The 16,132-nt window shown below is 37.4% G+C and overlaps 1 protein-coding gene across 1 annotated transcript in view; it reads right to left on the bottom strand.

Moving 5' to 3' along the window:
- vstm2a (V-set and transmembrane domain containing 2A) overlaps positions 1 to 16,132 on the bottom strand; it is a 43,389-nt gene that overhangs the window by 11,460 nt on the left and 15,797 nt on the right. The window contains exon 3 of the mRNA XM_057322956.1: positions 1,501 to 1,551. Coding sequence (XP_057178939.1) covers positions 1,501 to 1,551 — 51 coding nt within the window. The remainder of the gene's footprint in view (positions 1 to 1,500; positions 1,552 to 16,132) is intronic.

Here is a 16,132-nt window from a genome sequence, read left to right as displayed (position 1 = left end):
TGTGATCTAATGTGCACCTAGTATCACCAGCACTGAAGCAAAATGACCTGAATATGCATCGGTCAACAATCTTCAGTCACATGTATGATGGGACTGTGTTTGCAGACACCATTCCCTGACCCAAACCTGTTACACTGCAGCTCTAGCCAGGACAGGATCATGAAATGATCTTTGGGCAACTGATAGGAACGAAGGATTTCAGTGTATAAAAAGTCTAAGGAATGAACCTGACAGGGCCTGTATGTTACATGTGCTACACTACATACATCATCAAAAAAGAGAGGAGACCTGTGATGAAGGTGCAGCTTGATGTTGATCTCCAAACCACTACACTTAGACTGAACTTCATGAGATGTACCTTTTGGAATACCATTTCTTTATTATTCTTAAATAAAAAAACAACACAAACATGCTTAGGCCCACATGTATTTTATTTTTAATAAAATTTCTACTTTTACCTGCAATAACTGTTAGGTCAGTAAACAATATACAAATAATTTCTAAATCAAATTTCAAAATCTCCAATCTTTTAAAATATCTCCAGTTTTAGGTTTTTGTTCTTTATATTGACAAGGTCAATGACAAATATAACCTTTCAAGACTTTAAAAAGTTTATACATGGATGCGCCTTGTGCCTTTTGTGGAGAGAAATCCATAATTCACAATACATTGAAATCAATAAAAAAGCACAATAAAATCATATTTTCCTCATCTCTGTAGCACTTTTCTGTGCAGACTCAGCAGATGTATGCCTTTCAGATGATGTGGACTCCTGCAACTGCTACTGAGTTTATCCAATTTAAGAAATGCTATTGAAATGGACAGTCCTGACATAACGTAACTGACATAACAACCAGCCAATAGCAGCACTGCTGATCACTGGTTCTTCTATCGATATATATGCTGCCTTTCCAAACACTGCGTAAGCGTGCAATGATCCCAGACAATTTAATCCAGATATACTAATCATCAACAACAAGTGCGTTGGAAGAACCGAATTATCCAGATCATGATTAGCGGGATTAGGTCATCTCGGATGTTTCATTTGATCTTGGATGTAGTAAGTGACGTAGGAAGAATGGGCCCCTGTTCATTAGTATGTTATATTAAATATAAGCACATTCAGAACTTTGGAACGTCACATTGGAGAACTTAAACATATCAAAATCATTATCAATTATCATTTTTACAATTATTTTTACAGTAACTGTCACTTGTATTTTCGAAATTTGATATTTTGATATTAGACATTTTTTATATTTTGATCTAAATTTGACAGGTTTGTACAGCTGCTCTTGTATTTTGTAATATAATATATCCCATTTATTTCATACACCTTTTTTTTACTTGTACTTTGCATTTTATTTTTTACTTGTAGTATTCCCAATGGAATATTGTGAAAAGCGATATAGAAGTCAATTTAAATTGAAATAAGTCAATGTTGTATAATATGCATTACACAGATATGGCACAAAACAAGGCTATAGATTGTATACTCACACTTATTTTGGTCCCTTCTTCATTGGGGTCTGGTACTGGGATCAGCTCCATCTGGAGGTCAAGAAGAACAAGAATATAAGTAGTTATTCGGCTTTCCATATGTAAAATCACACATACAAAAGCCAAATAAATACAAAGGAGAAACAACCAAGCAATTCCTTCATTATGATTCACGCCGACCTTGGATCCTTGCTTGGGTACCCATGACACTATTAAAAACTCTGAATGTTTCAAAAGCTCGGTTAATTGTTTGTTCAGTGGAAGGGAACAGGATCGCATGCAGATTGCAAGACGTGTTTTCGTCTCGAGAACTAAACAGAACAATGATTCATTAGAACAGGCACAGGAGCAGATGGCATTTCAGGCGCCATTTTCAGCTCTTTAAGAAGTTTGAAATATTCAGAATGCGCCATATCAAAAAACAATCAGCTCGAAATCCATCATGGTAAAGAGGAATAACGCATCCGCCTGAACTTCATCTTGTCGAGGTCTGAGGCAATTGGTTTTAAATTAAGCAATAAGGAAATGATTAGATCCATGGTAAACATGTTCATCATTAACACCAATAATGTCATGTTTGCCTGAAGCTCTCATAAAGCATTATGCGCTCAGGCTTCATCTCAGGTAACCTTTTCAAAGAAGACCTTGAAGAAAATCAGGCAGCCTCGTGAGCCGGTCCAACACCGTTCGCGCGCAGATTTAAATGCGCCTGTGCTGTAAACATCGATTTTAGCAGCCATCATTTATTTTATATTAAAAAACGTGCCAAATGACATTTTGCAGAGGAGATCCGTTCTGATTGGGTTCAACCAACCACAAAGGATTCTTGCGCTGCCACATAGATTTAGATGAAACAAGAGAGAGTTTGAAACAAGGGCATGCAAGGATAGAGATTGAATGACAGCAGGAACGGCACAATTCACGTACAGTGCACTGCTGTAGAAATGATATCATAATGAAGTTATGATTATAATGAATGTCAATGTGAACAGATTTTAGTGTTTTGAAAACCAAAAACTCTTTTTAAAATTTACTTTCGTCAAAATGAATTTACCAGTAATGTGTCTGTCACAGCAGACACCTTGAGGATCAGTAAATTAAAGTGCTTTATTTTTCATATATATCCATCGAATTTGGAAACCTTGAGGACAGAATTATCTCACATGTACGCTTTGTGAGATATGGCCTTGTGAGTCTCCGATGCTGGCTTGACTGAGTTTTACATCGTTTCAGACTATGATCAATGCATTTCAAATAGTTTCATCCGTAACCAAAGAAAAGTAAGATGTGAGGAAAATCAATGAACACTCATAGAAAATTCATGGTCAAAAGAGGAAGACCTTTTCTCACTTGTGGGTTATCCACAGGCCAAAGATACAGAGAAAACACACAATATATTTCTGAAATATATATTAAAAAAATCATTTCATTTATTTTGAACACATTTATCGTGTGTCCTTGTTCCTCTTTTGCCATGTGTTTTATTTTGTATTATATTGATGGTATCACTTCCTGTTGAAGTCATGTCCATGGCCCATTATTATATATCCTGTGTTTTCCTTTGTTGATTATTGATTGTCATGAAACAGGTGGAAGAACCCAATTGCAGGCAGACGGGGTTGAAGGGGTTAACAAATGACTTTATTATAAACAAGAAAACACAAAACAAAGACCCACGATGGGGTATAACATTAAAGACAGGAATAGCAAGGACGTAGACTAACTATCAATAAACTGACATAACACTAGAAAAGAACTAAACTACACACTTACTGGACTGGACAAGATCTGGACAGCGGGAACACGAGCACGAGCATGAAAACTGTAACACTGGTAAGGACACGGGAAGACAAGGCATACAATCACACACAATGACCGAACACAGGACAATGAAACATGAGGACTATTTAATGGGAAGACAAACGAAGGGTAATCAACGAGGGCAGGTGGGAAACATTAGACACGGCAGGGAAGCAATACATGAAACGAGAGGGGCGGGGCCAATGACAAGACACGAGAAAGCACATGAGATGTAAAAACGTAAACAACCCATGGCTTTCTTACATAAAACCTAAGGACTCTGTCCCGATCCTGCCACACGACTAGAAATTCATGAACAAGAAGGCAGGACCGTCACAATTGATCATGTCATGGTGAACTGTTAATGTTTGTTCAATGCGTCTGGATTACCTGTTATGTTTGGCTTTATTAAACACCATTTATCCGCATATGGATATGTGACAACACTGAAAGCTTGATGTCTGCGTTCAGAAAAAAACAGGAAGTTCTCATCCTGACAGCTCACTCAGAGCTGACATTTTGCTAATATGGGCCGTTGATCTCCATTATGTGGAGATCTCTTATCTTGGCTATAACGCGTCGGCCATTTAGTCAGACCTCCAGTAGCCTCCCATTAAAATCAAATACAATTAAACTAAATGTGGTCTAATGAATTTCGAATTTCAATAGCGGTTCTGGGTGTCCAGCATTGACTTTCTGAAGATTCTCAGCAGTATCTGGGCTGCTATGCAAATGGTGCCACTTTATTTCATTAAAACACTGATTGCTGCTCAACAGCAACATCTGCTCGATGATTTTTATAATGAAATGAAACACAATTTCCTGGCACACATGTTTTTGCAAACAAGAGTTTATGACTTCCTTAAAATAAAAGCATACGGTGCATTTCAAGGTCCAAAAAGCAGAAAAAAACAACACAGGAGAGTTCAAATAAAAGCAGTCTAAACAATTGTGTGATATTTACCTGCCATTGTTATGAAACCACTGAAAAATCATGTAAGTAAATATTTGAATTATAAAACATATAATTTAGTAACAAAAAATAAATAATATACAAAGTTGTGTACTCTATCCTGCACAAAGCATAATTTTAATTTATAAAGAATAATTTGTATTGTTTTGCTTTTTGTTTTGCTTTTCTGCTTTTCAGAGTGCGTTATATGTTGTAATTTAAGAGTAAAATTAAAACATTCTGAAAAAAAAACAATTGGATGTTCTTCAAGATGTTCTCAAATGACAAAAAAAATCATTGACAAAATATTCATAATAAAAGTGAAGAAATAGTGGAAAAAAGAAGCATGTATGACCGATGTTGTCATCCTCCGTAACATTTTCAAAAGATTGTTTAAGCACACACAACTATATTTAAATTAACGTTGATTTAATGTGAAGAAACACATAGCTAACAGGTTAACAGGTTACTTGATATTTTTATAGTTAAAACCTTAATATTCTCTCATCATGCTGTGTAAATGACTTTTTTCATTCTTATTACCAACATAGGTAGTTTCGAGCATTACATTTTTTTACATGTATAAATTTCTATCTGTCAATCCCATATGATTAATTAAAACTTGCTTAGGCACCATGGCTTCTCTTTTTTCTTTAGCACAACATGCTATGGAATTGACCGTTTTAAATGGTTGCGGTAATGAGGATTTTAAAGGCCCATTTCTGTAAAAAATATTTAAATTATGTTAAACTGTCAGTAAAAGTTTTGAAATGACTGCTTTGATACGTGTCATACCTTGTTTTAAATGAATAAAAAGGAAACTTGTTGATGCGATGTACCACCGTCTACCATAGTGTTTGGTTATAAGACTTCCTAGAACTATACCAACTGGTCATAACACATCTTGACATGTTTGTAATGCATCTCAAACTAACAAAAACCAAGATTTGAACTTATGATTTACTTGTTGGCAATCATATGTCACACCAGATTTTCAGGTGAACTGTCCACTTAAAATTCATCTCCAATGTGTCTTTAATTCTGCCTTACGGAAAGAAAATTAAAGTAATGCTTGAATGCCAGTGGCCGTGTTCATTGTTTTGAAAAATCTGAATTTCTTGTTCAGTTCTCATTATGCTAAGCGACTAAGCACGTACAGTAAGAACAAAAAAGTTTCATAACGTTCCAAACAAAGACGGCATATTTTATTTATTATTTTTCATTTGTGGAAACGCACTGTTGCCTGCTGGGCTAATACCTTTAGTAATTTTGACTAGTCATTTGCGATCTCGCTGTCTTCATTAAGAGAAACTTGTCGTTCTTCACGCCTGCCGAAATTGACTTCTTGTAAAATGTGCCCCTGCAATTATTTTGCATAATGCACGAGGCTCTGAGGTCCCAGACACTAAATTAATGTCAGGGAAGAAGGATAGCATCATCTATATTAAGATACAAACATATCTCACTTGAATGGCCACAGCCGTCAAGCATATTTCACTTCAGAGACGGAGATTAAGCCCTCGGATATCTGCAGCTGAACCTCGGGGATATCATTATTATGAATCTCCATCTCCCTCTTTATGAGGATATTGAACAGTGTTTTTTTGCTCTCGGGGCAAACAATATGATTACATACACACTTCTGAAACTTTCTCACACACATTTCCATATCCGTCCGGTGCAGTTTCATCTTATAGCTGGCTTAAGTTCAACAAGTTATTATATTGCGCTTGTATGCTCGGTGAATGTAGTGCAGAACAGTGATGGATTATGATGGCCTTGCTTTATGGCCGAGCGACTTCTTTACTAGATGACATACAGCTGAGGTAGCACATGGTAACACACACGAAACGTGTTCCTCTCCCCTTTAATGACATCCGATGTCTGCAATAAAAGGAACATGTGTGCATCTGCAGATTTTAAAACACAAATGCGACTAATGCGTGGGGAAGACATGGGGTCTCTCTATGTGAGACGGTATAACTAATGATTAATAAAGTTATTTTACACACCCGGGCAGTTTTACCGATAAATGTGTCAAGATCTATGTTTAATGGCAGTCATCAGAGGGCCGTTCATCACATTCATCAATGTCGCTGAAATTCCGACAGCACTCAATTAATGTTGCCAATATTTTTCATTAGGTTTTCACGAGTCCTTGGAAAAGGGCTCTAATTTAAAAAAGACAGAGCGAGAGAGAGAGCGAGATTAGCAGGAACACTGCTGACATTCCACTTTAACATCTCTGTTTCGACTCTGAGTTGATCTTCGTCAGGTCAGACAAACACCCATTCAGTCCTGAGCCGTATATTCCTTTCCTAAACCTGAGGTGAAGTACTGGTGCGTGGAGTATAATGTACTATATCTCCATATGTTAAAAAACACCAAGTAAATAATTATATGATATAGCTACTGTGTCCATCTGATTCGACGCCCAATTACGCTTTGCGTGAAAGATGGGAGAAACGTCCGGTTCAATGCAAACAAACGCATTTCTGCCGTATTTCAAGTCATTCGTTTATAGCAGAATGTGAATTTACACACTGACAGCACTTATAAACGGTCCACAACACTTTATATAGGAATAGATGATGATTTTAATACTTGACGACGGATATTTAGCAACTTTATTGATTCTGTTGTTGTGACCGTAAACCAATGAGCAATTTGAAAACCATGGAGGGTTTTCAATATCGTAACATGATGTCGATTGTGTGCTATTTAAAGATGTGGTAAATCATATATTTTTGGTATTTAAAAGCGAACTGCAAAGGGTTGGACTGGCCATTAATCTGATAAACATTATACCAAAGATCACATGCAAACACTGCGTTTTTACCTTTTTAAACATTCTCTACGTTTTGTTAAAAGGAGGATAAGTGGAAGAAATACCTACTGTACACCAAGCGTATCCGATGAGAAATGTAGTCCACATGATGTGATATATTCCAACAGATTTGACAACACGTCTGTAAAATACAGAATCCTTGTAAATCCAGTTTACTGTCTCGCGTTTTTATTGAAGACCATACAGTGTGTTGACGATTAAGGTACATGAATCTATTTGAACTCCCTTTTAAAACTGTGAACTCTTTTTAAACTATGAGCACATTGATGTTTAATGTTCGTTGTCTATTTGCTTGAGATATGTGGTCCACATTTTGAAGATCGTCCTTTAAAAACTCCGTCTTAACTTTATATCTGTGCGTGAAGCGCTCTCTCTTAATGGTCCAGTGTGTAATTATTTGGGGGATCCATTGACAGAAATGCAATATTATATACATACCGTAACTATGTCTTCAGAGGTGTATAAAGACCTTACATAATGAAGCGTTATATTTTTATTACCTTAGAATGAGCGCATGGAATTCGCCATGTTGTGTCAGCCGTCGTAGTGCTTTGAAAGGGAGGGGTGGAGTGAACCATTGGTTGCAATTTGCAGCCTCGCCACTAGATTTCACTGACTGGTCCTTTAAGATGTGAAATAAGCTTTGCCTGGTTAAGTGCAGCCCCGTACAGCAATTGTTGCTCATCAGTTTCTAAATAGTTGTTTAATAGATTACCACATGAAACCAACAGTATTACAATACAAAATATGAATCACAGTCTCATTTTCTGTCATCAGAATAAGTTATTCAAAGCGCAATACACTACTTCCGCTATCTCACCGGAAGTTATACCCATAATCATTTCTACAGTAGCGCCCCCGAGAATAAGGTGGATAGAAATATGCTTTACGCCCCTGTACAAATAAAATATTAATTAAAATATATGAAATAATGGTTAAACTGTGTGCAGATAGATTGTGTATGTATACAACAAAAGTATTCACTTTTAAATAACCGTGCCATTACTTAAAATCACAAGGGCTTTATGTCATAATATCGCATATTCAAAGAAGATATTTTTGTCACTTCCTCCTTCCCTTTCTACCTCCGACCTCTTTTTCTCTACGATCCCACTTTTAAGCACCTGCATTCATTCATTGTAGATACGCGTCTGTTATTTTTCGTTCAAAGGGCTTTACCTTGACGTAATACACATTTTAACAATGCAAGGATTAGTTCCCAGAACCGTGAAGATGTAATCATTTTCTCACCCTTATGCTGCTCCAATGCCGTAATATTTTTGTTCGTCTGGGTTTCGAAAACACAACAGGAGATCTCAGCAGATAGGTGGACGTCTCAGCTTTTTCCATTGCATCAAAAGTAAATGGTGTTTTTATACTGCAAAGCTTTAAAGACATAAAAGCACCATAACTGTATCATAATAGAAGCCCATATGTTTCATTCATTGATTTCACAGTCTGGAGACATAGTACAGCTCAATGTGACCTGGTCTCCACACACATATATCGTATGACTAATGTTTATAGTGCTTTTGTGGAGCTTGCCAGTATAAATCAGGTACATCAGCTCATCTCAATGCATGACCAGAAATAATGTACACAGGTAAATTATTATTTTATTTAGTTAACTATTGCATTAAAAACGTAAAAGTGACAAATTAAGCATGATTTTCTTATTTTCGTTATTTATATGAATTTAGAATTATTTATTTTGCATTTGGCAGACACTCTTGTTCAAAGCAAATTATTTGGGCAATTCCAGCATTGTGGATGAGACATTTCCGTCAAAACTTGAAATACAAATTCTCACATAATGTATTTTCTACCAGTATATTAAACCATCTGTTACTAAACTCCTGTTGATAGAGTCCAGACATCAGAAAAATATTTTTCTATGCAAGAGTTTTTAAAAGAGAAAAATTCATGCCTTATGGATGTGACAAAAAAGGACGTTTTTGAGCGACAACATTTGTAGGATTTCTGTCAATTAAAATGTGCAAAGCAGATGCAAAAATACCCAACAAATGGAGAAGGCATGCCTCTTTACAGAACATAAAATAGTTACTGTATTTTAATTTTCATGTGCCCATTCATGAGGAATATGGACTGTTACGGATGTGATGAATCACTTGCCTAGAACAAAAGAGACTTCACAAAGGTTTTTAAACCACCAAATTCATTAGTATGGTGAAAACCGTTGGTAAAAAAATAGTTTTTCTCATCTTAATGTTAACATTTGCATTGAATTGCCCATTTCTTAGTCCATCCATTCTCTAAGAATCACCCTGCTCTACCTGTTGAGCTTCAGGAAGCTGTACTTCCAAAACCTCAGATGTCCAGATTCACAGTTTTTCAGGAAGTGGGAAAATCACTGTACTTGTTGACAAGTTGGTAAGCACTTTGTAATACTTTTCATTGGTTAGATATATGCAAAAAACCCAGTGACAAACATGAAGGGTGATTAATAATAACGAATATGAAGATGCAAGGTTTCAGAAACACAGCAGTGATCTGTTATATTCAAAACCAAAATAAACCTCTCCTGGAGCAGCCAGGTTTAGTGCATAAAAAACACAGCAATGCTATCTATAGTTAGCTCATTTATTCAAGGAAAGAGTTTGAAATAGCCAACAACATCTATAACATATATGCAGGAGACATCACTGTCTTCTGAAGAGCAGCTTCTAAACCTATTGAACTCATCCTGAACCACTTTCTCGCACACAAATGCTGTATGGCATGTGATTACTCTGCGCCATTTCACTGTTTAAACTGCCTCTCCGCATTGACAGATTGTTGAAACATGTCAAATGTGCTATACCAACATACCAGTGTTAATTTTGACAGCAAATTTTGATTTAGTTTTAGTCATAGTCTTTTGACGAAAATGCAATTTAGTTTTAGTCACATTTTAGTCAACCCCATCATTTTAGTTTTAGTCTAGTTTTAGTCGACGAAATATGAAAAACATTTTAGTCGAATAAATATACATTATATTTAGTCTACTAAAATCTAAATGGTTTAAATCATTTACTTGGAGTAATTAAATGTTCCATACAAAGATTCAACTGTTTTGACATAATTTACTTCACCTTAAAATGAAATTAAACCAGGTCATTACCTTTATTTTTCAGAAAAGTTCAGTAACTAGATTTGCATTGTTGGAACATTAGACCATGAAGGACATGTTCCAGTTCATTCAATCCCATTTGACTCAATTGACTCGTTAAGTAGGGCGTATTCATTCAGTTCATTCAACCAATGAAACGCTCTGACACGGCTCAAACTCAAAGGCTATTGGCTCATGGCATGCCTCTTGAAGAAAGAGTCTTTGCTTGAAACAGCAATGAATGAGAAATAGCTTTCAAAGAGACATATTATATAAATTGAATTACATTTCTTTAATCATGCAAACATGTTACATACTTGGTTAGAATATACAGTTTGACTCACTTCATCACTTCTATAATCAGTAGAGGACAGCGCTGGTTTCTTTTTGCTGACTTTATGTTGCATTTCACGTTATGCAGCAGCTCGTGTTAGCAGATAAGTTAACATAGGCATATAAAAACCTTTGAGCTTCCTTCATAATGTGTTTCGGGGTGACTCACCTGCAGTCGCGCTTCAAGTTTGCGGCGTTTTACCGGCGATCGTGAAGGAAAATAAGACGCTTTGTAACCCGCGTGGAGACACAGAATACATGTGTGTCTTCGCCTTCTCCCAGAGACTTCTCTCTACCGTTTATATGAGATAAGCAGCACATGCGCGCAAACTGATGTCCGCCAGGTGGGACAAGAATATTTTCGTCTCGTTTTTATTAGTTGACGAAAATTTCAGTATATGTTATTACAGTTTTCGTTATCATGCATTCATTTTTATTTAGTTATCGTCTCGTTTTCGTCGGTGAAAACATGTCGTTAACGAATACTTTTCGTCATAGTTTTCGTCAACGAAATTAACACTGCAACATACTTGTTATGCCGAGAAAGCTTGTTAATGCCCAGAGGGATGGTATCATTTACTGCTGGGCACACAGACACAGTGTTGTGCGAGTCATGAATAATTCAGGTCTGTGGAGAGCCAGGAGGGGTGTTAAGCATCGTGTGAATATATGTATATGAAAGAAATTATTGTAGTTGACAACCGCTCTCGGACTGACGTGAATCGGATGTTGCTGATGATTGATTTTGGCTCTTGCGAAGCGTTGACGAATGTTTAGAAAACAAAGCACCTAACTATCTTTACAGCAAAAATGAGCTTTATGATGAGCAAGCTGTGAAACTCTCAGATGAAATGAAAATCTATTCGGTAAATGATATCTAATTTTTGGGATCATAAGCACTATAATAAGCAACATCAACAGATTCATATATTCGATCCACAAGTGAATGCAATCGCATTAAGGCTTCATATCTATTTTTAAAACACCAAGACTCTCCAGGTCTAAAACAAATCCTTTCCCTCTCCATTTCTTGCAAGGATGAGTATATGCTGCATTATTAAAAGACAGGCTTTCTTCCATTGCTAGACTCTATATTCAGTGCTTCCACTCACTGGAGGGCTGTATTATTTGCAAAGGCAAAAAAACACGGTGTTCTAATGGAGGGGCAAACCCCTTTGCATGGCTGAAAGAGAGAATAAGTACATACAGTATAATGTGGTTTCTAAGCACTGTCAAGGTCATGCAATGAAACCAACAGCAAAGAAATATTACGCAATGCTGTTATACAGCGTGTTGTACCGTTGTCTTAACTTTTATTGCCACTATGAGGTTTAAACTAGCATCTTGGCAATATCATTTCAGTTGTTGTCACTGCAGCTTTTCCAGTAACAAGCTTCTATTTCCAACACGTTTTGATTCAGTGTAAGGTATTGTAGGTCTATTTACAGTTACATAATCAATTAAAGGGACAGTTCACCCAAAAATAAAAATTCTGTCATCCTTTACTCACAATTGAGTTGTTCAAAATCTGTATTATTTTCTATGTTCTGATGAACACAGAGAAAGATATTTGGAAGAATGCTTATAACCAAACAGTTCTTGGACCCCACTGACTACCGAGTAGGAAAAATTGCTTTACAAATGTCATTGTTCTGTTTTTGTTCTAATACAAAAGATAGGTATTTTGAAGATATTTTGAAGAATGTAGGAAAGCAAACAGTTCTGGGGCACTTTTGACTACCATTGTCATTTTTCCGACCATGGCAGTCAATGGTGGCCAAGACATTTTTGGTTATAAGCATTCTTCCAACTATCTTTCTCTGTGTTCAACCAAAAAAAAGTATACATTTTTGGACCAACTAGAGAGTGAGTAATTAATGACAGAAGTCCCTTTAATGTGTTTAATATGATGAAATTAGGATGAATACTATTTTCTTTTTTTATTAAACTTGTAGTTTTATCCATTTAAGATTAACACAGTCATCCCTTATACATTCAGTTATTGTTTATTAATTCAAATATCATAAATGCTTTTGTGCCAGGAAGATTTGGTTTTTAAAAGATAGTCCACCCAAAAATAAAATAACATACAAAATCAAGGGATAGTTCACCAAAAAACAAACAAAAAAATGTTCATCATTTGTCATCATTTACTTACCCTCGGATTGTTCCAAACTTGTATGAAGTATTTTTCTGTTGAAAACAAAATAAGTTATTTTGAAAAGTGTGCGAAACATAACAGTTCTGGGGCATCATTGACTACCACTGTAGTTTTTCCTTTCCACTATGGTTGTCAATGGTGCCCTAAAACTGTTCGGTTACAAACATTCTTCCAAATATCTTTCTTTGTGAAAGACAATTTATAAAGGTTTGGCACTTGAAGGTGAGTAAATGATGACATGATATAATTTTTAAACTACGGCGCGTAACTAACTATTTTTTAAATAGTAATAGAGTATAGTAACATATTACATATTACCGTTAATAGTCTCCCCACACTTTTAATTCCGCACATTTCCTCTTTAAAACCGCTTATCACCTTGTCAAGTACTCTTTGGTGTTATTTCACTATCACAGAGGGGTGTTGTGTGCCCTGCCTGAGGTCATTTAGTACCCACAGACGTGTCACAGTGACTGGTCGTGGTTACCAGCAGTGACAGTCATGTTGTTGATGGGTTCAGCTTTTAACCAGACGTGCTGTCTCCCCTGAGTGACAGAATGAAACTAATTCTTTCACTCACATGGAATGGAGCTGGTTTTCCTGCATCCTTAAGCACCCCCAGCTTTCTTGATCCGGCTCGGTTTCTTTACCTTCAACACCCTCGCTGTCTCCTTTGTGGAGATGTGAGAAAACCAGTCAACCTGATACAGATCAGACTCACTTCTGAGGTGACTGTGACTTCATGGTTTGAAGGGTTTACCTGGCAATGCGAGGTAGGTTTAGAAAAAAGAGAGATATGCTGCCAAAAAGCATAAAAACAGCTTGTCATGTTGATTGTTGTGACAAAGTGCCAATTGAATAGCTTTTATGCAAATTAAATATGGAAGGGAAAACAATCGGAATGAAAATATGAAAGCAACGAGGCTAGCTAGTTTTACATTTCTCAAAATCACATCATTGTGTGTTGCCATCAAGTCGTACCCAATGAATTAATCTCTAACCTTTAGGTGGACGTGCTTTGGATCCCATTATTTTAAGGCACTGTTTACTAGTTTAACAACAATATAACAAAGAAAAACACTTTTAATTTCTAGCCTACACAGATTATAGATTTATATGCAGAATAAACCAGCTCCATAATATTCAGATTCTATTATCGCTTGCCAGATTTATGTAACCATTAGATGCAATAATAGATGCTTTGCTCCAACCGTACATAAACTACCAGCTGAGCATGTGTAAACTACCAGATGTGCTGTGATGTTATACTGCAGTCCATTATGGATATTGTCTCGGCATGAACTAATCGGTTTTATGTGATTTTAGACTAAGAAGATAAATCAAATCAAATCAAAATTTTATATTTTGTCCAAGGTCCTACTGTGCAGATTAAACTCTAACCTTCCGTTAAATGTACGGTGGATATCTATAATCATTTTGATTCAGTGTTTCTGTTTTCATTATGATGTTGTCATGATTCTGTCCTTCTTGTCATGAGTTTCCTAGTTCTGTGGACAGAGTCGTGACAGTACCATGTCTTTTGTGCTTGTTTTGCTATGTGTGGAAGACACATGGCCATTGTGGTTACTTTGTGCCACGTTTTTCTCCTGTCGTGTTTCCCGGTAATTCTCCCCATCAGTGTTTGATTCCCGTCACCTGCCCTATGTCATTATCCCCTGTTAGTGATAAACCCTTGTGTTTATTGTCCCATGTCGGTTCATTGTTTCCCATATGCCTTTCATGCGTCTACTCCTGAGTACCCTCCTTCGTGTCATGTCGTCTCATCTCGTCTGGATAACCTTGTTCCTGTTTGCCGTTTTCCCAGTCGTGTTTTTGGATTTATTATTTATTTTATCTTGGACCTTGTTTGTTTTGCCCTCCTTGTGGGGAATTTTTGGTTTGAATTCTTGTTTTATTTGTCGTGTTTTCCTCATCGTGGATTTTTTGTTTTATTAATAAAAGTTTCATTTAACGCTTTGTCTGCCTGACCTGGGTTCTGTCCTAATCCTTGACAGAATGAACCGACCACTCAAGAACCCAGCAGGCAGCAAGGACTGTGCACCAGAGTCCCTGTGATCCCGTCAGGCCCACTTGCTTTTTGGGTTCCGTCAGGGGAATCACGGGATTCAGGACTTTTCCCGGGTCTTCGCTGCAGCAGCAGCAGAAACCGACTTCGAGCCTCTCAAGCTGGCGGAGGTTGAGATTCTGAGGCCCCTGGGGGTCGGCAACATGGTCAGGTACGTGATCAACCAGGATGACCCCTGGCCAGCCATCCCAACCTGGGTATCCTCCCCGCTGGCCACCGTCCCGGAAGACTGTGTCCTGGCCACAGTGACCCTGGGGGACTCAGTCCCTTCCACCTCCAGCTCCGCTGCTCCGGCCCCGACTCTGGCCGCCAACCTCCTTGGAAAGAGAGAGAGGAGGGAATCTTGGGGAACTGCGACCAACTCCTCCGGTACAGAGCTGGCCATGCCCCCCTACTTCTGCGACCACCCACTACCCCGGTGGTTCGCTCACGGAGGAAGAAGCGGAGGAAGGGAGCTCTGACGCCAGCTCCTGTTTCGAGTCCCGGTCCGGCCCCACCGCATGCATCCAGTCCTATGATTGGATAGCAGTTTGCGTAGTAAACTTAGTTGGAGCCTTCTGTGAATTTGGTTAGACAAGTAACGTTAGGTTACACATTATCAGGACATATCAAGCGATCACTAACAAAGCAATAGTGACGCATAGTACAAATATATTTTACTCACATAAGATTGCTGCGCCATTCCTGTCGGATCCAATATTGACTGCACAGCACTGCTTTTTAATTTCAGTCTCTCAAACAAGGCGCTGGGCCTTGTTCACAAAGGAATCCATGGTGAAATGACACGAACAAATGCTCAATGTTTCACTCACATGAGCAGGAACGTACTTAAAAATAAGCTTCAACCATGCATTCCTAATATCAGAATCTGAGGGAAGCGACTGTGTTCTTCTACAACCAGGCGCTGCACAATGTTGAATGGTTGTTGCTTGGTCGCCTTAAATAAAAATAACAGTGAAAGAAGTTCTCACTTTTGCACATATAACACGGGGCTAGCCGCTCTCGAGAACCCTTTGCTAAAGTGACAGGGTTGCCAGACCTTCACAGAAAAAATAAGCAAATAAAGACAAGACAAAAACAAACCTTAAAATGCAAATTGTTTCTATATTTTATAAGACCAAAAATTCTTAAAATATGCAACATACCATTTATTAAGATGTAAATGCCGAGGCTTTTTTATCTAAGACCAAACAACAAGCATAAAACGGTTTATTATTAACAAACATGGCAACACAGCAAAAGAGCGCTGTGATGTAGCCTTCCAAGCATAAACACAACACAGTGCATATCAGCAGTTTAGTTTAAACTGATGGACAAAATGAATCTTTAGCCGAAAAATATGT

Source organism: Triplophysa rosa, linkage group LG23 (assembly GCF_024868665.1).
Source record: "Triplophysa rosa linkage group LG23, Trosa_1v2, whole genome shotgun sequence".
NCBI lineage: Eukaryota > Metazoa > Chordata > Actinopteri > Cypriniformes > Nemacheilidae > Triplophysa > Triplophysa rosa.
This window is presented reverse-complemented; position numbering and strand designations above follow the sequence as displayed.